At 48.8% G+C, this 23,558-nt stretch overlaps 1 protein-coding gene across 1 annotated transcript in view; it reads left to right on the top strand.

Moving 5' to 3' along the window:
• Positions 1-38: 38 nt before the first annotated feature.
• The window catches only part of LOC109980026 (kunitz-type protease inhibitor 2-like), a 25,876-nt gene continuing 2,356 nt past the window's right edge, over positions 39-23,558 (top strand). The window contains exons 1-6 of the mRNA XM_065960565.1: positions 39-651; positions 21,606-21,776; positions 21,957-22,034; positions 22,320-22,367; positions 22,457-22,624; positions 23,235-23,343. Of these exons, the coding sequence (XP_065816637.1) occupies positions 162-651; positions 21,606-21,776; positions 21,957-22,034; positions 22,320-22,367; positions 22,457-22,624; positions 23,235-23,343 (1,064 nt within the window). The 5' untranslated portion in view covers positions 39-161. The remainder of the gene's footprint in view (positions 652-21,605; positions 21,777-21,956; positions 22,035-22,319; positions 22,368-22,456; positions 22,625-23,234; positions 23,344-23,558) is intronic.

The following is a 23,558-nucleotide window of genomic DNA, read 5'->3' as shown; positions in this document are numbered from 1 at the left end:
TGCAGTGACCTCACCTGTCGCTCAGGTAGATTTCTGTGTAACAAAAAGCCACCAAACAGGAAGTGAGTCATCCAGTGTCTCGCTACGACCCGAGAAGAAAATCGTTCCCGCGGTTAGAACCCGAATTCTCTCTCTTTTAGACCTCTTTGACCCGGTCCGTTATGGTCCGGTTCAGTTCGAGTCTTTGGACGCTCTGCTTCCTGGTGTGTTCCGGTCTGGCTCTGGATTGTGACTGGGGCGTTGATCCGCATCAGGGTCTGGACATGGCCTACCTAGAACGAGGAGCGCTCCCCCTGGAAAAGGCCTGGAGGGACCTCGACCTGGACTCTTGCCGGACCGCGTGCTGTGCCGAGCCGGACTGTGACCTGGTCCAGGTGAGAGTCTCCGCGGAGGGGGTACCGCTGTGTCTGCTGGTCCGGTGTGTGATCGGGGACCGGGACGTGTGTGTCCTTCAGCCCAGCACCGATGACCGAGTCTACCGCAGGAACCGAACCAGGACCGGCACGGACCCGGACCAAGGGAAGAAGACTCACCTGAGACCGCTGATGGGACACCTTGAAACCTCCGCGACCACCGCGACCAATCACAGAACCGAGAGGAAGGAGGAGAGGAAGGAGGAGAGGAAGGAGGAGAGGAAGGAGGAGAGGAACGGTAAGAAAAGAAAAGTTATAAAAAATAAGACGATCTGTGTGACGTCATCTCCGAGACAATAAAGTGAAAGTTTTTATTTAATTTATTTAATTTAACGACCAATCAGAGCGATTACAAATCTGATTAACAACAACACACACACACACACAGAGTTTAATATACACACACATACACACAGTTTAATATACACACACACACACACAGAGTTTAATATACACACACATACACACACACACACACACACAGTTTAATATACACACAGAGACACACACACACACACAGTTTAATATACACACAGAGACACACACACACACACACACACACACAGTTTAATATACACACACATACACACACACACACACACACACAGTTTAATATACACACACATACACACACACACACACACACACACAGTTTAATATACACACACACACACACACACACACACAGTTTAATATACACACACACACACACACACACACACACAGTTTAATATACACACACACACACACACAGTTTAATATACACAGAGACACACACACACACAGTTTAATATACACACACATACACACACACACACACACACACACACACAGTTTAATACACACACACACACACAGTTTAATATACACACAGAGACACACACACACACAGTTTAATATACACACACACACACACACACACACACAGTTTAATATACACACAGAGACACACACACACACAGTTTAATATACACACACATACACACACACACACACACACACACACAGTTTAATATACACACACACACACACAGTTTAATATACACACAGAGACACACACACACACACACAGTTTAATATACACACACATACACACACACACACACACACAGTTTAATATACACACACATACACACACACACACAGTTTAATATACACACAGAGACACACACACACACACACACAATTTAATATACACACACATACACACACACACACAGTTTAATATACACACAGAGACACACACAGTTTAATATACACACAGAGACACACACACACACAGTTTAATATACACACAGAGACACACACACACACAGTTTAATATACACACATACACACAGTTTAATATACACACAGAGACATACACACACACACAGTTTAATATACACACAGAGACACACACACACACACAGTTTAATATACACACACATATACACACACACACACACACACACACACACACACACAGTTTAATATACACACAGAGACACACACACACACAGTTTAATATACACACAGAGACACACACACACAGAGTTTAATATACACATACACACACACACAGTTTAATATACACACACACATACACACACACACAGTTTAATATACACACACATACACACACACACAGTTTAATATACACACACATACACACACACACACAGAGTTTAATATACACACACATACACACACACACAGTTTAATATACACACAGAGACACACACACACAGTTTAATATACACACACACATACACACACACAGACACACACAGTTTAATATACACACACACACACACACACACACACACACACAGAGTTTAATATACACACACATACACACACACAGTTTAATATACACACACATACACACACACACACACACATACACACACACACACACACACAGTTTAATATACACACACATACACACACACAGTTTAATATACACACAGAGACACACACACACACAGTTTAATATACACACAGAGACACACACACACACACAGTTTAATATACACACACATACACACACACACACAGTTTAATATACACACACACACACACACAGTTTAATATACACACACATACACACACACACACACACACACAGTTTAATATACACACAGAGACACACACACACACACACACACACACACAGTTTAATATACACACACTCACACAGTTTAATATACACACAGAGACACACACACACACACACACACACACACACACACACACAGTTTAATATACACACAGAGACACACACACACACACACACACACACACAGTTTAATATACACACAGAGAGACACACACACACACACACAGTTTAATATACACACAGAGACACACACACACACACACAGTTTAATATACACACAGAGACACACACACACACACAGTTTAATATACACACAGAGACACACACACACACACACACACACAGTTTAATATACACACGGAGAGAGACACACACACACACATATACACACAGAGACAGGCAGGTGAGACAGGAGAGGAATGCTGCTGTTCTGGTTGGATCAGGCGACACACCTGTTCAGGTAAACAATCAGCTTTGTGTTTGCTGTTATGACTCTCTGAGAACAAAATGGCGTTTATTCACATCAACAGTCAACATCTGAACACCTGTTCAGTCTCTCACCTGTTGTTCAGCCTCTCACCTGTTCAGTCTCTCACCTGTTGTTCAGTCTCTCACCTGTTCAATCTCACACCTGTTGTTCAGTCTCTCCCCTGTTGTTCAGCCTCTCACCTGTTCAGTCTCTCACCTGTTGTTCAGTCTCTCACCTGTTCAATCTCACACCTGTTGTTCAGTCTCTCACCTGTTGTTCAGCCTCTCACCTGTTGTTCAGTCTCTCCCCTGTTCAGTCTCTCACCTGTTCAGTCTCACCTGTTGTTCAGTCTCTCCCCTGTTCAGTCTCTCCCCTGTTCAGTCTCTCACCTGTTCAGTCTCTCCCCTGTTCAGTCTCACCTGTTGTTCAGTCTCTCCCCTGTTCAGTCTCTCCCCTGTTCAGTCTCTCCCCTGTTCAGTCTCTCCCCTGTTCAGTCTCACCTGTTGTTCAGTCTCTCCCCTGTTCAGTCTCACCTGTTGTTCAGTCTCTCCCCTGTTCAGTCTCTCCCCTGTTCAGTCTCACCTGTTGTTCAGTCTCTCCCCTGTTCAGTCTCACCTGTTGTTCAGTCTCTCCCCTGTTCAGTCTCTCACCTGTTCAGTCTCACCTGTTGTTCAGTCTCTCCCCTGTTCAGTCTCACCTGTTGTTCAGTCTCACCTGTTGTTCAGTCTCTCACCTGTTCAGTCTCACCTGTTGTTCAGTCTCTCCCCTGTTCAGTCTCACCTGTTGTTCAGTCTCTCACCTGTTCAGTCTCACCTGTTGTTCAGTCTCTCACCTGTTCAGTCTCACCTGTTGTTCAGTCTCTCACCTGTTCAGTCTCACCTGTTGTTCAGTCTCTCCCCTGTTCAGTCTCACCTGTTGTTCAGGCTCTCCCCTGTTCATTCTCACCTGTTGTTCAGTCTCTCACCTGTTCAGTCTCTCCCCTGTTCAGTCTCACCTGTTGTTCAGTCTCACCTGTTGTTCAGTCTCACCTGTTGTTCAGTCTCTCCCCTGTTCAGTCTCTCCCCTGTTCAGTCTCACCTGTTGTTCAGTCTCACCTGTTGTTCAGTCTCTCCCCTGTTCATTCTCACCTGTTGTTCAGTCTCACCTGTTGTTCAGTCTCTCCCCTGTTCAGTCTCACCTGTTGTTCAGTCTCTCCCCTGTTCATTCTCACCTGTTGTTCAGTCTCACCTGTTGTTCAGTCTCTCCCCTGTTCAGTCTCACCTGTTGTTCAGTCTCTCCCCTGTTCAGTCTCACCTGTTGTTCAGTCTCTCCCCTGTTCAGTCTCTCCCCTGTTGTTCAGTCTCTCACCTGTTCAGTCTCTCCCCTGTTGTTCAGTCTCTCACCTATTCAGTCTCTCACCTGTTGTTCAGTCTCTCACCTGTTCAGTCTCTCACCTGTTGTTCAGTCTCTCACCTGTTCAGTCTCCCCTGTTGTTCAGTCTCTCACCTATTCAGTCTCTCACCTGTTGTTCAGTCTCTCCCCTGTTCAGTCTCACCTGTTGTTCAGTCTCACCTGTTGTTCAGTCTCTCCTGTTGTTCAGTCTCTCCCCTGTTCAGTCTCACCTGTTGTTCAGTCTCACCTGTTGTTCAGTCTCACCTGTTGTTCAGTCTCACCTGTTGTTCAGTCTCTCCGTTGTTCAGTCTCTCCCCTGTTCAGTCTCTCACCTGTTCAGTCTCACCTGTTGTTCAGTCTCTCACCTGTCCAGTCTCACCTGTTGTTCAGTCTCTCCCCTGTTCAGTCTCACCTGTTGTTCAGTCTCTCCCCTGTTCATTCTCACCTGTTGTTCAGTCTCTCACCTGTTGTTCAGTCTCTCCCCTGTTCAGTCTCACCTGTTGTTCAGTCTCTCCCCTGTTCAGTCTCACCTGTTGTTCAGTCTCTCCCCTCTTCAGTCTCTCCCCTGTTCATTCTCACCTGTTGTTCAGTCTCACCTGTTGTTCAGTCTCTCCCCTGTTCAGTCTCTCCCCTGTTCAGTCTCACCTGTTGTTCAGTCTCTCCCCTGTTCATTCTCACCTGTTGTTCAGTCTCTCACCTGTTGTTCAGTCTCTCCCCTGTTCAGTCTCACCTGTTGTTCAGTCTCACCTGTTGTTCAGTCTCACCTGTTGTTCAGTCTCTCCCCTGTTCATTCTCACCTGTTGTTCAGTCTCACCTGTTGTTCAGTCTCTCCCCTGTTCAGTCTCTCACCTGTTCAGTCTCTCACCTGTTGTTCAGTCTCTCACCTGTTCAGTCTCCCCTGTTGTTCAGTCTCTCACCTATTCAGTCTCTCACCTGTTGTTCAGTCTCTCCCCTGTTCAGTCTCACCTGTTGTTCAGTCTCACCTGTTGTTCAGTCTCTCCTGTTGTTCAGTCTCTCCCCTGTTCAGTCTCACCTGTTGTTCAGTCTCACCTGTTGTTCAGTCTCACCTGTTGTTCAGTCTCTCCGTTGTTCAGTCTCTCCCCTGTTCAGTCTCTCACCTGTTCAGTCTCACCTGTTGTTCAGTCTCTCACCTGTCCAGTCTCACCTGTTGTTCAGTCTCTCCCCTGTTCAGTCTCACCTGTTGTTCAGTCTCTCCCCTGTTCATTCTCACCTGTTGTTCAGTCTCTCACCTGTTGTTCAGTCTCTCCCCTGTTCAGTCTCACCTGTTGTTCAGTCTCTCCCCTGTTCAGTCTCACCTGTTGTTCAGTCTCTCCCCTGTTCAGTCTCACCTGTTGTTCAGTCTCTCCCCTGTTCAGTCTCACCTGTTGTTCAGTCTCTCCCCTGTTCAGTCTCTCCCCTGTTCATTCTCACCTGTTGTTCAGTCTCACCTGTTGTTCAGTCTCTCCCCTGTTCAGTTTCTCCCCTGTTCAGTCTCACCTGTTGTTCAGTCTCACCTGTTGTTCAGTCTCTCCCCTGTTCAGTCTCACCTGTTGTTCAGTCTCACCTGTTGTTCAGTCTCTCCCCTGTTCAGTCTCACCTGTTGTTCAGTCTCACCTGTTGTTCAGTCTCACACCTGTTCATTCTCTCACCTGTTCAGTCTCTCACCTGTTCAGTCTCTCCCCTGTTCAGTCTCACCTGTTGTTCAGTCTCTCACCTGTTCAGTCTCACCTGTTGTTCAGTCTCTCACCTGTTCAGTCTCTCAACTGTTCAGTCTCTCACCTGTTGTTCAGTCTCTCACCTGTTCAGTCTCACCTGTTGTTCAGTCTCTCACCTGTTCAGTCTCTCAACTGTTCAGTCTCTCACCTGTTGTTCAGTCTCACCTGTTGTTCAGTCTCACCTGTTGTTCAGTCTCTCCCCTGTTCAGTCTCTCAACTGTTCAGTCTCTCACCTGTTGTTCAGTCTCTCCCCTGTTCAGTCTCTCCCCTGTTCAGTCTCACCTGTTGTTCAGTCTCTCACCTGTTCAGTCTCTCCCCTGTTGTTCAGTCTCTCACCTGTTCAGTCTCTCCCCTGTTGTTCAGTCTCTCACCTATTCAGTCTCTCACCTATTCAGTCTCTCACCTGTTCAGTCTCTCCTGTTGTTCAGTCTCTCCCCTGTTGTTCAGTCTCTCACCTGTTCAGTCTCTCCCCTGTTGTTCAGTCTCTCACCTATTCAGTCTCTCCCCTGTTGTTCAGTCTCTCACCTATTCAGTCTCTCACCTGTTCAGTCTCTCCCCTGTTGTTCAGTCTCTCACCTGTTCAGTCTCTCCCCTGTTGTTCAGTCTCTCACCTGTTCAGTCTCCCCTGTTGTTCAGTCTCTCACCTATTCAGTCTCTCACCTGTTGTTCAGTCTCTCCCCTGTTCAGTCTCACCTGTTGTTCAGTCTCACCTGTTGTTCAGTCTCTCCTGTTGTTCAGTCTCTCCCCTGTTCAGTCTCACCTGTTGTTCAGTCTCACCTGTTGTTCAGTCTCACCTGTTGTTCAGTCTCTCCGTTGTTCAGTCTCTCCCCTGTTCAGTCTCTCACCTGTTCAGTCTCACCTGTTGTTCAGTCTCTCACCTGTCCAGTCTCACCTGTTGTTCAGTCTCTCCCCTGTTCAGTCTCACCTGTTGTTCAGTCTCTCCCCTGTTCATTCTCACCTGTTGTTCAGTCTCTCACCTGTTGTTCAGTCTCTCCCCTGTTCAGTCTCACCTGTTGTTCAGTCTCTCCCCTGTTCAGTCTCACCTGTTGTTCAGTCTCTCCCCTGTTCAGTCTCTCCCCTGTTCATTCTCACCTGTTGTTCAGTCTCTCCCCTGTTCAGTCTCTCCCCTGTTCATTCTCACCTGTTGTTCAGTCTCACCTGTTGTTCAGTCTCTCCCCTGTTCAGTCTCACCTGTTGTTCAGTTTCTCCCCTGTTCAGTCTCACCTGTTGTTCAGTCTCACCTGTTGTTCAGTCTCTCCCCTGTTCAGTCTCACCTGTTGTTCAGTCTCACACCTGTTCATTCTCTCACCTGTTCAGTCTCTCACCTGTTCAGTCTCTCCCCTGTTCAGTCTCACCTGTTGTTCAGTCTCTCACCTGTTCAGTCTCACCTGTTGTTCAGTCTCTCACCTGTTCAGTCTCTCCCCTGTTCAGTCTCACCTGTTGTTCAGTCTCACCTGTTGTTCAGTCTCTCCCCTGTTCAGTCTCTCACCTGTTCAGTCTCTCACCTGTTGTTCAGTCTCTCCCCTGTTCAGTCTCTCACCTGTTCAGTCTCTCCCCTGTTCAGTCTCACCTGTTGTTCAGTCTCTCACCTGTTCAGTCTCTCCCCTGTTGTTCAGTCTCTCACCTGTTCAGTCTCTCACCTGTTGTTCAGTCTCTCACCTGTTCAGTCTCCCCTGTTGTTCAGTCTCTCACCTATTCAGTCTCTCACCTGTTGTTCAGTCTCTCCCCTGTTCAGTCTCACCTGTTGTTCAGTCTCTCCTGTTGTTCAGTCTCTCCCCTGTTCAGTCTCACCTGTTGTTCAGTCTCACCTGTTGTTCAGTCTCACCTGTTGTTCAGTCTCTCCGTTGTTCAGTCTCTCCCCTGTTCAGTCTCTCACCTGTTCAGTCTCACCTGTTGTTCAGTCTCTCACCTGTCCAGTCTCACCTGTTGTTCAGTCTCTCCCCTGTTCAGTCTCACCTGTTGTTCAGTCTCTCCCCTGTTCATTCTCACCTGTTGTTCAGTCTCTCACCTGTTGTTCAGTCTCTCCCCTGTTCAGTCTCACCTGTTGTTCAGTCTCTCCCCTGTTCAGTCTCACCTGTTGTTCAGTCTCTCCCCTCTTCAGTCTCTCCCCTGTTCATTCTCACCTGTTGTTCAGTCTCACCTGTTGTTCAGTCTCTCCCCTGTTCAGTCTCTCCCCTGTTCAGTCTCACCTGTTGTTCAGTCTCTCCCCTGTTCATTCTCACCTGTTGTTCAGTCTCTCACCTGTTGTTCAGTCTCTCCCCTGTTCAGTCTCACCTGTTGTTCAGTCTCACCTGTTGTTCAGTCTCACCTGTTGTTCAGTCTCTCCCCTGTTCATTCTCACCTGTTGTTCAGTCTCACCTGTTGTTCAGTCTCTCCCCTGTTCAGTCTCTCACCTGTTCAGTCTCTCACCTGTTGTTCAGTCTCTCACCTGTTCAGTCTCCCCTGTTGTTCAGTCTCTCACCTATTCAGTCTCTCACCTGTTGTTCAGTCTCTCCCCTGTTCAGTCTCACCTGTTGTTCAGTCTCACCTGTTGTTCAGTCTCTCCTGTTGTTCAGTCTCTCCCCTGTTCAGTCTCACCTGTTGTTCAGTCTCACCTGTTGTTCAGTCTCACCTGTTGTTCAGTCTCTCCGTTGTTCAGTCTCTCCGTTGTTCAGTCTCTCCCCTGTTCAGTCTCTCACCTGTTCAGTCTCACCTGTTGTTCAGTCTCTCACCTGTCCAGTCTCACCTGTTGTTCAGTCTCTCCCCTGTTCAGTCTCACCTGTTGTTCAGTCTCTCCCCTGTTCATTCTCACCTGTTGTTCAGTCTCTCACCTGTTGTTCAGTCTCTCCCCTGTTCAGTCTCACCTGTTGTTCAGTCTCTCCCCTGTTCAGTCTCACCTGTTGTTCAGTCTCTCCCCTGTTCAGTCTCACCTGTTGTTCAGTCTCTCCCCTGTTCAGTCTCACCTGTTGTTCAGTCTCTCCCCTGTTCAGTCTCTCCCCTGTTCAGTCTCACCTGTTGTTCAGTCTCTCCCCTGTTCATTCTCACCTGTTGTTCAGTCTCACCTGTTGTTCAGTCTCTCCCCTGTTCAGTTTCTCCCCTGTTCAGTCTCACCTGTTGTTCAGTCTCACCTGTTGTTCAGTCTCACCTGTTGTTCAGTCTCTCCCCTGTTCAGTCTCACCTGTTGTTCAGTCTCACCTGTTGTTCAGTCTCTCCCCTGTTCAGTCTCACCTGTTGTTCAGTCTCACACCTGTTCATTCTCTCACCTGTTCAGTCTCTCACCTGTTCAGTCTCTCCCCTGTTCAGTCTCACCTGTTGTTCAGTCTCTCACCTGTTCAGTCTCACCTGTTGTTCAGTCTCTCACCTGTTCAGTCTCTCAACTGTTCAGTCTCTCACCTGTTGTTCAGTCTCTCACCTGTTCAGTCTCACCTGTTGTTCAGTCTCTCACCTGTTCAGTCTCTCAACTGTTCAGTCTCTCACCTGTTGTTCAGTCTCACCTGTTGTTCAGTCTCACCTGTTGTTCAGTCTCTCCCCTGTTCAGTCTCTCAACTGTTCAGTCTCTCACCTGTTGTTCAGTCTCTCCCCTGTTCAGTCTCTCCCCTGTTCAGTCTCACCTGTTGTTCAGTCTCTCACCTGTTCAGTCTCTCCCCTGTTGTTCAGTCTCTCACCTGTTCAGTCTCTCCCCTGTTGTTCAGTCTCTCACCTATTCAGTCTCTCACCTATTCAGTCTCTCACCTGTTCAGTCTCTCCTGTTGTTCAGTCTCTCCCCTGTTGTTCAGTCTCTCACCTGTTCAGTCTCTCCCCTGTTGTTCAGTCTCTCACCTATTCAGTCTCTCCCCTGTTGTTCAGTCTCTCACCTATTCAGTCTCTCACCTGTTCAGTCTCTCCCCTGTTGTTCAGTCTCTCACCTGTTCAGTCTCTCCCCTGTTGTTCAGTCTCTCACCTGTTCAGTCTCCCCTGTTGTTCAGTCTCTCACCTATTCAGTCTCTCACCTGTTGTTCAGTCTCTCCCCTGTTCAGTCTCACCTGTTGTTCAGTCTCACCTGTTGTTCAGTCTCTCCTGTTGTTCAGTCTCTCCCCTGTTCAGTCTCACCTGTTGTTCAGTCTCACCTGTTGTTCAGTCTCACCTGTTGTTCAGTCTCTCCGTTGTTCAGTCTCTCCCCTGTTCAGTCTCTCACCTGTTCAGTCTCACCTGTTGTTCAGTCTCTCACCTGTCCAGTCTCACCTGTTGTTCAGTCTCTCCCCTGTTCAGTCTCACCTGTTGTTCAGTCTCTCCCCTGTTCATTCTCACCTGTTGTTCAGTCTCTCACCTGTTGTTCAGTCTCTCCCCTGTTCAGTCTCACCTGTTGTTCAGTCTCTCCCCTGTTCAGTCTCACCTGTTGTTCAGTCTCTCCCCTGTTCAGTCTCTCCCCTGTTCATTCTCACCTGTTGTTCAGTCTCTCCCCTGTTCAGTCTCTCCCCTGTTCATTCTCACCTGTTGTTCAGTCTCACCTGTTGTTCAGTCTCTCCCCTGTTCAGTCTCTCCCCTGTTCAGTCTCTCACCTGTTGTTCAGTCTCTCCCCTGTTCAGTCTCACCTGTTGTTCAGTTTCTCCCCTGTTCAGTCTCACCTGTTGTTCAGTCTCACCTGTTGTTCAGTCTCTCCCCTGTTCAGTCTCACCTGTTGTTCAGTCTCACACCTGTTCATTCTCTCACCTGTTCAGTCTCTCACCTGTTCAGTCTCTCCCCTGTTCAGTCTCACCTGTTGTTCAGTCTCTCACCTGTTCAGTCTCACCTGTTGTTCAGTCTCTCACCTGTTCAGTCTCTCCCCTGTTCAGTCTCACCTGTTGTTCAGTCTCACCTGTTGTTCAGTCTCTCCCCTGTTCAGTCTCTCACCTGTTCAGTCTCTCACCTGTTGTTCAGTCTCTCCCCTGTTCAGTCTCTCACCTGTTCAGTCTCTCCCCTGTTCAGTCTCACCTGTTGTTCAGTCTCTCACCTGTTCAGTCTCTCCCCTGTTGTTCAGTCTCTCACCTGTTCAGTCTCTCCCCTGTTGTTCAGTCTCTCACCTATTCAGTCTCTCACCTGTTCAGTCTCTCCTGTTGTTCAGTCTCTCACCTGTTCAGTCTCTCCTGTTGTTCAGTCTCTCACCTGTTCAGTCTCTCCTGTTGTTCAGTCTCTCACCTGTTCAGTCTCTCCCCTGTTGTTCAGTCTCTCACCTATTCAGTCTCTCACCTGTTGTTCAGTCTCTCACCTGTTCAGTCTCTCACCTGTTGTTCAGTCTCTCACCTGTTCAGTCTCTCCCCTGTTGTTCAGTCTCTCACCTGTTCAGTCTCTCCTGTTGTTCAGTCTCTCACCTATTCAGTCTCTCCCCTGTTGTTCAGTCTCTCACCTATTCAGTCTCTCACCTGTTGTTCAGTCTCTCCCCTGTTCAGTCTCTCCCCTGTTCAGTCTCTCCCCTGTTCAGTCTCACCTGTTGTTCAGTCTCACCTGTTGTTCAGTCTCTCCTGTTGTTCAGTCTCTCCCCTGTTCAGTCTCTCCTGTTGTTCAGTCTCTCCCCTGTTCAGTCTCACCTGTTGTTCAGTCTCTCCCCTGTTCAGTCTCTCACCTGTTCAGTCTCACCTGTTGTTCAGTCTCTCCCCTGTTCAGTCTCACCTGTTGTTCAGTCTCTCCCCTGTTCAGTCTCTCACCTGTTCAGTCTCACCTGTTGTTCAGTCTCACCTGTTGTTCAGTCTCTCCTGTTGTTCAGTCTCTCCCCTGTTCAGTCTCACCTGTTGTTCAGTCTCACCTGTTGTTCAGTCTCACCTGTTGTTCAGTCTCTCCGTTGTTCAGTCTCTCCCCTGTTCAGTCTCTCACCTGTTCAGTCTCACCTGTTGTTCAGTCTCTCACCTGTCCAGTCTCACCTGTTGTTCAGTCTCTCCCCTGTTCAGTCTCACCTGTTGTTCAGTCTCTCCCCTGTTCAGTCTCACCTGTTGTTCAGTCTCTCCCCTGTTCATTCTCACCTGTTGTTCAGTCTCTCACCTGTTGTTCAGTCTCTCCCCTGTTCAGTCTCACCTGTTGTTCAGTCTCTCCCCTGTTGTTCAGTCTCTCCCCTGTTCAGTCTCACCTGTTGTTCAGTCTCTCCCCTGTTCAGTCTCACCTGTTGTTCAGTTTCTCACCTGTTCAGTCTCACCTGTTGTTCAGTCTCTCCCCTGTTCAGTCTCACCTGTTGTTCAGTCTCTCACCTGTTCAGTCTCTCCCCTGTTGTTCAGTCTCTCACCTGTTCAGTCTCTCCCCTGTTCAGTCTCACCTGTTGTTCAGTCTCACCTGTTGTTCAGTCTCTCCCCTGTTCAGTCTCTCACCTGTTGTTCAGTCTCTCCCCTGTTCAGTCTCTCACCTGTTCAGTCTCTCCCCTGTTCAGTCTCACCTGTTGTTCAGTCTCTCACCTGTTCAGTCTCTCCCCTGTTGTTCAGTCTCTCACCTGTTCAGTCTCTCCCCTGTTGTTCAGTCTCTCACCTATTCAGTCTCTCACCTGTTCAGTCTCTCCTGTTGTTCAGTCTCTCACCTGTTCAGTCTCTCCTGTTGTTCAGTCTCTCACCTGTTCAGTCTCTCCCCTGTTGTTCAGTCTCTCACCTATTCAGTCTCTCACCTGTTGTTCAGTCTCTCACCTGTTGTTCAGTCTCTCACCTGTTGTTCAGTCTCTCACCTGTTCAGTCTCTCCCCTGTTGTTCAGTCTCTCCCCTGTTCAGTCTCACCTGTTGTTCAGTCTCTCCCCTGTTCATTCTCACCTGTTGTTCAGTCTCTCACCTGTTGTTCAGTCTCTCCCCTGTTCAGTCTCACCTGTTGTTCAGTCTCACCTGTTGTTCAGTCTCACCTGTTGTTCAGTCTCTCCCCTGTTCAGTCTCACCTGTTGTTCAGTCTCACCTGTTGTTCAGTCTCTCCCCTGTTCAGTCTCTCACCTGTTGTTCAGTCTCTCCCCTGTTCAGTCTCTCCCCTGTTGTTCAGTCTCTCACCTGTTGTTCAGTCTCTCCCCTGTTCAGTCTCTCCCCTGTTCAGTCTCTCCCCTGTTCAGACTCACCTGTTGTTCAGTCTCACCTGTTGTTCAGTCTCTCCTGTTGTTCAGTCTCTCCCCTGTTCAGTCTCACCTGTTGTTCAGTCTCTCCCCTGTTCAGTCTCTCACCTGTTCAGTCTCACCTGTTGTTCAGTCTCTCCCCTGTTCAGTCTCACCTGTTGTTCAGTCTCTCACCTGTTCAGTCTCACCTGTTGTTCAGTCTCACCTGTTGTTCAGTCTCACCTGTTGTTCAGTCTCTCCTGTTGTTCAGTCTCTCCCCTGTTCAGTCTCACCTGTTGTTCAGTCTCACCTGTTGTTCAGTCTCACCTGTTGTTCAGTCTCTCCGTTGTTCAGTCTCTCCCCTGTTCAGTCTCTCACCTGTTCAGTCTCACCTGTTGTTCAGTCTCTCACCTGTCCAGTCTCACCTGTTGTTCAGTCTCTCCCCTGTTCAGTCTCACCTGTTGTTCAGTCTCTCCCCTGTTCAGTCTCACCTGTTGTTCAGTCTCTCCCCTGTTCATTCTCACCTGTTGTTCAGTCTCTCACCTGTTGTTCAGTCTCTCCCCTGTTCAGTCTCACCTGTTGTTCAGTCTCTCCCCTGTTGTTCAGTCTCTCCCCTGTTCAGTCTCACCTGTTGTTCAGTCTCTCCCCTGTTCAGTCTCACCTGTTGTTCAGTTTCTCACCTGTTCAGTCTCACCTGTTGTTCAGTCTCTCCCCTGTTCAGTCTCACCTGTTGTAAAGTCTCTCACCTGTTCAGTCTCTCCCCTGTTGTTCAGTCTCTCACCTATTCAGTCTCTCACCTGTTGTTCAGTCTCTCACCTGTTCAGTCTCTCCCCTGTTGTTCAGTCTCTCACCTGTTCAGTCTCTCCCCTGTTGTTCAGTCTCTCACCTGTTCAGTCTCTCCCCTGTTGTTCAGTCTCTCACCTATTCAGTCTCTCACCTGTTGTTCAGTCTCTCCCCTGTTCAGTCTCTCCCCTGTTCAGTCTCTCCCCTGTTCAGTCTCACCTGTTGTTCAGTCTCACCTGTTGTTCAGTCTCTCCTGTTGTTCAGTCTCTCCCCTGTTCAGTCTCACCTGTTGTTCAGTCTCTCCCCTGTTCAGTCTCTCACCTGTTCAGTCTCACCTGTTGTTCAGTCTCTCCCCTGTTCAGTCTCACCTGTTGTTCAGTCTCTCCCCTGTTCAGTCTCTCACCTGTTCAGTCTCACCTGTTGTTCAGTCTCTCCCCTGTTCAGTCTCACCTGTTGTTCAGTCTCACCTGTTGTTCAGTCTCACCTGTTGTTCAGTCTCTCCGTTGTTCAGTCTCTCCGTTGTTCAGTCTCTCCCCTGTTCAGTCTCTCACCTGTTCAGTCTCTCACCTGTCCAGTCTCACCTGTTGTTCAGTCTCTCCCCTGTTCAGTCTCACCTGTTGTTCAGTCTCTCACCTGTTCAGTCTCACCTGTTGTTCAGTCTCTCCCCTGTTCAGTCTCACCTGTTGTTCAGTCTCTCCCCTGTTCAGTCTCTCACCTGTTCAGTCTCACCTGTTGTTCAGTCTCTCACCTGTTTAGTCTCTCACCTGTTCAGTCTCTCCCCTGTTCAGTCTCTCCGTTGTTCAGTCTCACCTGTTGTTCAGTCTCACCTGTTGTTCAGTCTCACCTGTTGTTCAGTCTCTCACCTGTTCAGTCTCTCCGTTGTTCAGTCTCTCCCCTGTTCAGCCTCACCTGTTGTTCAGTCTCTCCCCTGTTCAGCCTCACCTGTTGTTCAGTCTCTCCCCTGTTCAGTCTCACCTGTTGTTCAGTCTCTCCCCTGTTCAGTCTCACCTGTTGTTCAGTCTCTCCCCTGTTCAGTCTCACCTGTTGTTCAGTCTCACCTGTTGTTCAGTCTCTCCCCTGTTCATTCTCACCTGTTGTTCAGTCTCTCACCTGTTTAGTCTCTCACCTGTTCAGTCTCTCCCCTGTTCAGTCTCACCTGTTGTTCAGTCTCACCTGTTGTTCAGTCTCACCTGTTGTTCAGTCTCACCTGTTGTTCAGTTTCTCCCCTGTTCAGTCTCACCTGTTGTTCAGTTTCTCCCCTGTTCAGTCTCACCTGTTGTTCAGTCTCACCTGTTGTTCAGTCTCACCTGTTGTTCAGTCTCTCCCCTGTTCAGTCTCACCTGTTGTTCAGTTTCTCACCTGTTGTTCAGTCTCTCACCTGTTCAGTCTCACCTGTTGTTCAGTTTCTCACCTGTTGTTCAGTCTCTCACCTGTTCAGTCTCACTTGTTGTTCAGTCTCACCTGTTGTTCAGTTTCTCCCCTGTTCAGTGTCACCTGTTGTTCAGTCTCTCCCCTGTTCAGTCTCTCACCTGTTCAGTCTCACCTGTTGTTCAGTCTCACCTGTTGTTCAGTCTCACCTGTTGTTCAGTCTCTCACCTGTTCAGTCTCACCTGTTGTTCAGTCTCACCTGTTGTTCAGTCTCACCTGTTGTTCAGTCTCACCTGTTGTTCAGTCTCACCTGTTGTTCAGTCTCACCTGTTGTTCAGTCTCTCACCTGTTCAGTCTCACCTGTTCAGTCTCACCTGTTGTTCAGTCTCACCTGTTGTTCAGTCTCACCTGTTGTTCAGTCTCTCCCATGTTCAGTCTCTCCCCTGTTCAGTCTCACCTGTTGTTCAGTCTCTCCCCTGTTCATTCTCACCTGTTGTTCAGTCTCTCACCTGTTCAGTCTCTCCCCTGTTCAGTCTCACCTGTTGTTCAGTCTCTCACCTGTTCAGTCTCTCCCCTGTTCAGTCTCACCTGTTGTTCAGTCTCACCTGTTGTTCAGTCTCTCCCCTGTTCAGTCTCTCACCTGTTCAGTCTCACCTGTTGTTCAGTTTCTCCCCTGTTCAGTCTCACCTGTTGTTCAGTCTCTCCCCTGTTCAGTCTCTCCCCTGTTCAGTGTCTAACCTGTTCAGTCTCACCTGTTGTTCAGTCTCTCCCCTGTTCAGTCTCTCCCCTGTTCAGTCTCTCACCTGTTGTTCAGTCTCACCTGTTGTTCAGTCTCACCTGTTGTTCAGTCTCACCTGTTGTTCAGTCTCTCACCTGTTGTTCAGTGTCTCACCTGTTGTTCAGTCTCTCCCCTGTTCAGTCTCTCCCCTGTTCAGTCTCTCCCCTGTTCAGTCTCACCTGTTGTTCAGTCTCTCCCCTGTTCAGTCTCACCTGTTGTTCAGTCTCTCACCTGTTCAGTCTCTCCCCTGTTGTTCAGTCTCTCACCTGTTCAGTCTCTCCCCTGTTCAGTCTCACCTGTTGTTCAGTCTCACCTGTTGTTCAGTCTCTCCCCTGTTCAGTCTCTCACCTGTTCAGTCTCTCACCTGTTGTTCAGTCTCTCCCCTGTTCAGTCTCTCACCTGTTCAGTCTCTCCCCTGTTCAGTCTCACCTGTTGTTCAGTCTCTCACCTGTTCAGTCTCTCCCCTGTTGTTCAGTCTCTCACCTGTTCAGTCTCTCCCCTGTTGTTCAGTCTCTCACCTATTCAGTCTCTCACCTGTTCAGTCTCTCCTGTTGTTCAGTCTCTCACCTGTTCAGTCTCTCCTGTTGTTCAGTCTCTCACCTGTTCAGTCTCTCCCCTGTTGTTCAGTCTCTCACCTATTCAGTCTCTCACCTGTTGTTCAGTCTCTCACCTGTTCAGTCTCTCACCTGTTGTTCAGTCTCTCACCTGTTCAGTCTCTCCCCTGTTGTTCAGTCTCTCCCCTGTTCAGTCTCACCTGTTGTTCAGTCTCTCCCCTGTTCATTCTCACCTGTTGTTCAGTCTCTCACCTGTTGTTCAGTCTCTCCCCTGTTCAGTCTCACCTGTTGTTCAGTCTCACCTGTTGTTCAGTCTCACCTGTTGTTCAGTCTCTCCCCTGTTCATTCTCACCTGTTGTTCAGTCTCACCTGTTGTTCAGTCTCTCCCCTGTTCAGTCTCTCACCTATTCAGTCTCTCACCTGTTGTTCAGTCTCTCCCCTGTTCAGTCTCTCCCCTGTTCAGTCTCTCCCCTGTTCAGTCTCACCTGTTGTTCAGTCTCACCTGTTGTTCAGTCTCTCCTGTTGTTCAGTCTCTCCCCTGTTCAGTCTCACCTGTTGTTCAGTCTCTCCCCTGTTCAGTCTCTCACCTGTTCAGTCTCACCTGTTGTTCAGTCTCTCCCCTGTTCAGTCTCACCTGTTGTTCAGTCTCTCCCCTGTTCAGTCTCTCACCTGTTCAGTCTCACCTGTTGTTCAGTCTCACCTGTTGTTCAGTCTCTCCTGTTGTTCAGTCTCTCCCCTGTTCAGTCTCACCTGTTGTTCAGTCTCACCTGTTGTTCAGTCTCACCTGTTGTTCAGTCTCACCTGTTGTTCAGTCTCTCCGTTGTTCAGTCTCTCCCCTGTTCAGTCTCTCACCTGTTCAGTCTCACCTGTTGTTCAGTCTCACCTGTTGTTCAGTCTCTCCTGTTGTTCAGTCTCTCCCCTGTTCAGTCTCACCTGTTGTTCAGTCTCACCTGTTGTTCAGTCTCACCTGTTGTTCAGTCTCACCTGTTGTTCAGTCTCTCCGTTGTTCAGTCTCTCCCCTGTTCAGTCTCTCACCTGTTCAGTCTCACCTGTTGTTCAGTCTCTCACCTGTCCAGTCTCACCTGTTGTTCAGTCTCTCCCCTGTTCAGTCTCACCTGTTGTTCAGTCTCTCCCCTGTTCAGTCTCACCTGTTGTTCAGTCTCTCCCCTGTTCATTCTCACCTGTTGTTCAGTCTCTCACCTGTTGTTCAGTCTCTCCCCTGTTCAGTCTCACCTGTTGTTCAGTCTCTCCCCTGTTGTTCAGTCTCTCCCCTGTTCAGTCTCACCTGTTGTTCAGTCTCTCCCCTGTTCAGTCTCACCTGTTGTTCAGTTTCTCACCTGTTCAGTCTCACCTGTTGTTCAGTCTCTCCCCTGTTCAGTCTCACCTGTTGTAAAGTCTCTCACCTGTTCAGTCTCTCCCCTGTTGTTCAGTCTCTCACCTATTCAGTCTCTCACCTGTTGTTCAGTCTCTCACCTGTTCAGTCTCTCCCCTGTTGTTCAGTCTCTCACCTGTTCAGTCTCTCCCCTGTTGTTCAGTCTCTCACCTGTTCAGTCTCTCCCCTGTTGTTCAGTCTCTCACCTGTTCAGTCTCTCACCTGTTGTTCAGTCTCTCCCCTGTTCAGTCTCTCCCCTGTTCAGTCTCTCCCCTGTTCAGTCTCTCCCCTGTTCAGTCTCACCTGTTGTTCAGTCTCACCTGTTCAGTCTCTCCCCTGTTCAGTCTCTCACCTGTTCAGTCTCACCTGTTGTTCAGTCTCACCTGTTGTTCAGTCTCACCTGTTGTTCAGTCTCACCTGTTCAGTCTCTCCCCTGTTCAGTCTCTCACCTGTTCAGTCTCACCTGTTGTTCAGTCTCTCCCCTGTTCAGTCTCACCTGTTGTTCAGTCTCTCCCCTGTTCAGTCTCTCACCTGTTCAGTCTCACCTGTTGTTCAGTCTCTCCCCTGTTCAGTCTCACCTGTTGTTCAGTCTCACCTGTTGTTCAGTCTCACCTGTTGTTCAGTCTCTCCGTTGTTCAGTCTCTCCCCTGTTCAGCCTCACCTGTTGTTCAGTCTCTCCCCTGTTCAGTCTCACCTGTTGTTCAGTCTCTCCCCTGTTCAGTCTCACCTGTTGTTCAGTCTCTCCCCTGTTGTTCAGTCTCACCTGTTGTTCAGTCTCTCCCCTGTTCATTCTCACCTGTTGTTCAGTCTCTCACCTGTTTAGTCTCTCACCTGTTCAGTCTCTCCCCTGTTCAGTCTCACCTGTTGTTCAGTCTCACCTGTTGTTCAGTCTCACCTGTTGTTCAGTCTCACCTGTTCAGTCTCTCCCCTGTTCAGTCTCTCACCTGTTCAGTCTCACCTGTTGTTCAGTCTCTCCCCTGTTCAGTCTCACCTGTTGTTCAGTCTCTCCCCTGTTCAGTCTCTCACCTGTTCAGTCTCACCTGTTGTTCAGTCTCTCCCCTGTTCAGTCTCACCTGTTGTTCAGTCTCACCTGTTGTTCAGTCTCTCCGTTGTTCAGTCTCTCCCCTGTTCAGTCTCTCACCTGTTCAGTCTCACCTGTTGTTCAGTCTCTCACCTGTCCAGTCTCACCTGTTGTTCAGTCTCTCCCCTGTTCAGTCTCACCTGTTGTTCAGTCTCTCACCTGTTCAGTCTCACCTGTTGTTCAGTCTCTCCCCTGTTCAGTCTCACCTGTTGTTCAGTCTCTCCCCTGTTCAGTCTCTCACCTGTTCAGTCTCACCTGTTGTTCAGTCTCTCACCTGTTTAGTCTCTCACCTGTTCAGTCTCTCCCCTGTTCAGTCTCTCCGTTGTTCAGTCTCACCTGTTGTTCAGTCTCACCTGTTGTTCAGTCTCACCTGTTGTTCAGTCTCTCACCTGTTCAGTCTCTCCGTTGTTCAGTCTCTCCCCTGTTCAGTCTCTCCCCTGTTCAGCCTCACCTGTTGTTCAGTCTCTCCCCTGTTCAGCCTCACCTGTTGTTCAGTCTCTCCCCTGTTCAGTCTCACCTGTTGTTCAGTCTCTCCCCTGTTCAGTCTCACCTGTTGTTCAGTCTCTCCCCTGTTGTTCAGTCTCACCTGTTGTTCAGTCTCTCCCCTGTTCATTCTCACCTGTTGTTCAGTCTCTCCCATGTTCAGTCTCTCCCCTGTTCAGTCTCACCTGTTGTTCAGTCTCTCCCCTGTTCATTCTCACCTGTTGTTCAGTCTCTCACCTGTTCAGTTTCTCCCCTGTTCAGTCTCACCTGTTGTTCAGTTTCTCCCCTGTTCAGTCTCACCTGTTGTTCAGTCTCACCTGTTGTTCAGTCTCACCTGTTGTTCAGTCTCTCCCCTGTTCAGTCTCACCTGTTGTTCAGTTTCTCACCTGTTGTTCAGTCTCTCACCTGTTCAGTCTCACCTGTTGTTCAGTTTCTCACCTGTTGTTCAGTCTCTCACCTGTTCAGTCTCACTTGTTGTTCAGTCTCACCTGTTGTTCAGTTTCTCCCCTGTTCAGTGTCACCTGTTGTTCAGTCTCTCCCCTGTTCAGTCTCACCTGTTGTTCAGTCTCTCCCCTGTTCAGTCTCACCTGTTGTTCAGTTTCTCCCCTGTTCAGTCTCACCTGTTGTTCAGTCTCTCACCTGTTCAGTCTCACCTGTTGTTCAGTCTCACCTGTTGTTCAGTCTCTCACCTGTTCAGTCTCACCTGTTGTTCAGTCTCACCTGTTGTTCAGTCTCACCTGTTGTTCAGTCTCACCTGTTGTTCAGTCTCACCTGTTGTTCAGTCTCTCACCTGTTCAGTCTCACCTGTTCAGTCTCACCTGTTGTTCAGTCTCACCTGTTGTTCAGTCTCTCCCCTGTTCAGTCTCTCCCCTGTTCAGTCTCACCTGTTGTTCAGTCTCTCCCCTGTTCATTCTCACCTGTTGTTCAGTCTCTCACCTGTTCAGTCTCTCCCCTGTTCAGTCTCACCTGTTGTTCAGTCTCTCACCTGTTCAGTCTCTCCCCTGTTCAGTCTCACCTGTTGTTCAGTCTCACCTGTTGTTCAGTCTCTCCCCTGTTCAGTCTCTCACCTGTTCAGTCTCACCTGTTGTTCAGTTTCTCCCCTGTTCAGTCTCACCTGTTGTTCAGTCTCTCCCCTGTTCAGTCTCTCCCCTGTTCAGTGTCTAACCTGTTCAGTCTCACCTGTTGTTCAGTCTCTCCCCTGTTCAGTCTCTCCCCTGTTCAGTCTCTCACCTGTTGTTCAGTCTCACCTGTTGTTCAGTCTCACCTGTTGTTCAGTCTCACCTGTTGTTCAGTCTCTCACCTGTTGTTCAGTGTCTCACCTGTTGTTCAGTCTCTCCCCTGTTCAGTCTCTCCCCTGTTCAGTCTCTCCCCTGTTCAGTCTCTCACCTGTTCAGTCTCTCACCTGTTGTTCAGTCTCACCTGTTGTTCAGTGTCTCACCTGTTGTTCAGTCTCTCACCTGTTCAGTCTCACACTTGTTCAGTCTCACACTTGTTCAGTCTCACACCTGTTGTTCAGTCTCTCACCTGTTGTTCAGTCTCTCACCTGTTCAGTCTCACCTGTTGTTCAGTCTCTCACCTGTTCAGTCTCACCTGTTGTTCAGTCTCTCACCTGTTGTTCAGTCTCTCCCCTGTTCAGTCTCACCTGTTGTTCAGTCTCTCCCCTGTTCAGTCTCTCACCTGTTGTTCAGTCTCTCACCTGTTGTTCAGTCTCTCACCTGTTGTTCAGTCTCACCTGTTGTTCAGTCTCTCCCCTGTTCAGTCTCTCACCTGTTCAGTCTCACCTGTTGTTCAGTCTCACCTGTTGTTCAGTCTCTCACCTGTTCAGTCTCACCTGTTGTTCAGTCTCTCACCTGTTCAGTCTCACCTGTTGTTCAGTCTCTCACCTGACCCAGCCACACGATTCCCCTTCACACACACCTGTGACCAGTCGGTCTGGTTTAGTCTGACACACAATAACCCTCTCATAACAGACTGTTGTTCTCCTGATAATCGACCAATCACACGCCTCTGCTGTCTCTCTCTCTCTCTCTTTCTCTCTCTTTCTCCTCTCTCTTTCTCCTCTCTCTTTCTCTCTGTCTCTCTCTCTCTCTGTCTCTCTCTCTCTCCTGTCTCTCTCTCTCTCTCTCCTGTCTCCTCAGTTCATTGTCGTCTCCCGATGAAGGTCGGTCATTGTCGCGCTGCCTTCCCAAAGTTCTTCTATGACTCGACCGTTCAGAGCTGTCGAGGCTTCATCTTTGGCGGCTGTGACGCTAACGCCAACAACTTTGATTCCAAGCAGGAGTGTGAGGACAGGTGCAGGGGAGTGACAGGTAACACACACACACACACACACACACACACACACACACACACACACACACACACACACACACACACACACACACACACACACACACACACACACACACACACACACACACACACACACACACACACACACACACACACACACACACACAGATGACCTGTTAACAGAAGCGTGTGTGTTTAGGTCCTGTACTTCCTGATGAGTCGACTCCCTGCTCCTCCACTTCCTGTTAAAGCTGCTCACCTGCTTCCTGCAAAAGGTAAAAGTTCACTCTATTTACACACACACACTCACGCACACACGCTCACACACAGTACGACTCAGTACTGCAGTTCTAATATGAACCAATGTTTGAAGAACTTCAGATTAACCTGTCTGTCTGTCTCTCTCCTGTCTGTCCCTCTCCTGTCTGTCTGTCTCTCCTGTCTGTCTGTCTGTCCCTCTCTTGTCTGTCTCTCTCCTGTCTGTCTGTCCCTCTCCTGTCTGTCTGTCTCTCCTCCTGTCTGTCTGTCCGTCTGTCTGTCTCTCTCTTGTCTGTCTGAAGGTGTGGTTGACCCTGCAGCTTCACAGTCTGGACCCTCTAAGAGGACAGGTAAGACCTGCACACCTGTGATGTTTCAGTATTATGTTCTGGTTGTAGTACCTGTAAGGTCCAGCAGTGGTGTCTGTCTCCCTCTGTAGAACAGTGTATGGTGTCTCCTGATCCTGGTTCCTGCCGCGCCGCCTTCCCCAAGTTCTACTACGACCCAGACACATCCACATGTCAGACGTTCATCTATGGTGGTTGTCGTGGAAACCAGAACCGCTATGACAGTCTTGAGGAGTGTATGAGCCAGTGCAGCGGGGACGGTAACTCTCCTATATTAACCTATATTATTCATACAGGTGTGTGTGTGTGAGTAACCTCTTCTTCTCCCTCAGGTGAGTTTGAAGGTCATGAGAAACCTCGTAACCGCTGGAACTGCAGGTGAGTTTGTGATCCTCAGATAACCTCAAGTCTCCTGTGTAATAACGCCTGTGTGATAACGCCTGTGTAATAACGCCTGTGTGATAACGCCTGTGTATTAACACCTGTGTATTAACACCTGTGTATTAACACCTGTGTATTAACGCCTGTGTATTAACACCTGTGTATTAACGCCTGTGTATTAACGCCTGTGTATTAACACCTGTGCGATAACACCTGTGTATTAACACCTGTGTATTAACACCTGTGCGATAACACCTGTGCGATAACACCTGTGCGATAACACCTGTGCGATAACACCTGTGTATTAACGCCTGTGTGATAACAGCTGTGTATTAACACCTGTGTATTAACACCTGTGTGATAACACCTGTGCGATAACACCTGTGCGATAACACCTGTGTATTAACGCCTGTGTGATAACAGCTGTGTATTAACACCTGTGTATTAACACCTGTATGTCAATAACTGTTGCCTGATATCCATCCTCAGGTGTTTTCCTCTTTGTCACTCTGGCGTCCATCTCCGCTCTGCTGCTTGGGACGCTTATCGTCCTCACGTTGAGACGCCACCGTCTGCCCCACCGACCTTCCTCCATCAGGTAACATTCACCTGCTGATGTCACATTCTGTCACTAACACTACTATGAACTTACCGCTGGGCCCTCCAAAGGATGTTTAGAACTACACAGCTTAATGCTAACAGTAGAACTACACAGTTTTAATGCTAACAGTAAGAACTACACAAATTAATGCTAACAGTAGAACTACACAGTTTAATGCTAACAGTGGAACTACACAGCTTAATGCTAACAGT

The sequence above is a fragment of the Labrus bergylta genome, chromosome 11 (assembly GCF_963930695.1).
Source record: "Labrus bergylta chromosome 11, fLabBer1.1, whole genome shotgun sequence".
Taxonomy (NCBI): Eukaryota; Metazoa; Chordata; class Actinopteri; order Labriformes; family Labridae; genus Labrus; species Labrus bergylta.
Note: the sequence above shows the minus strand (reverse complement) of the source record. Positions and strands in the feature narration are given on the sequence as shown.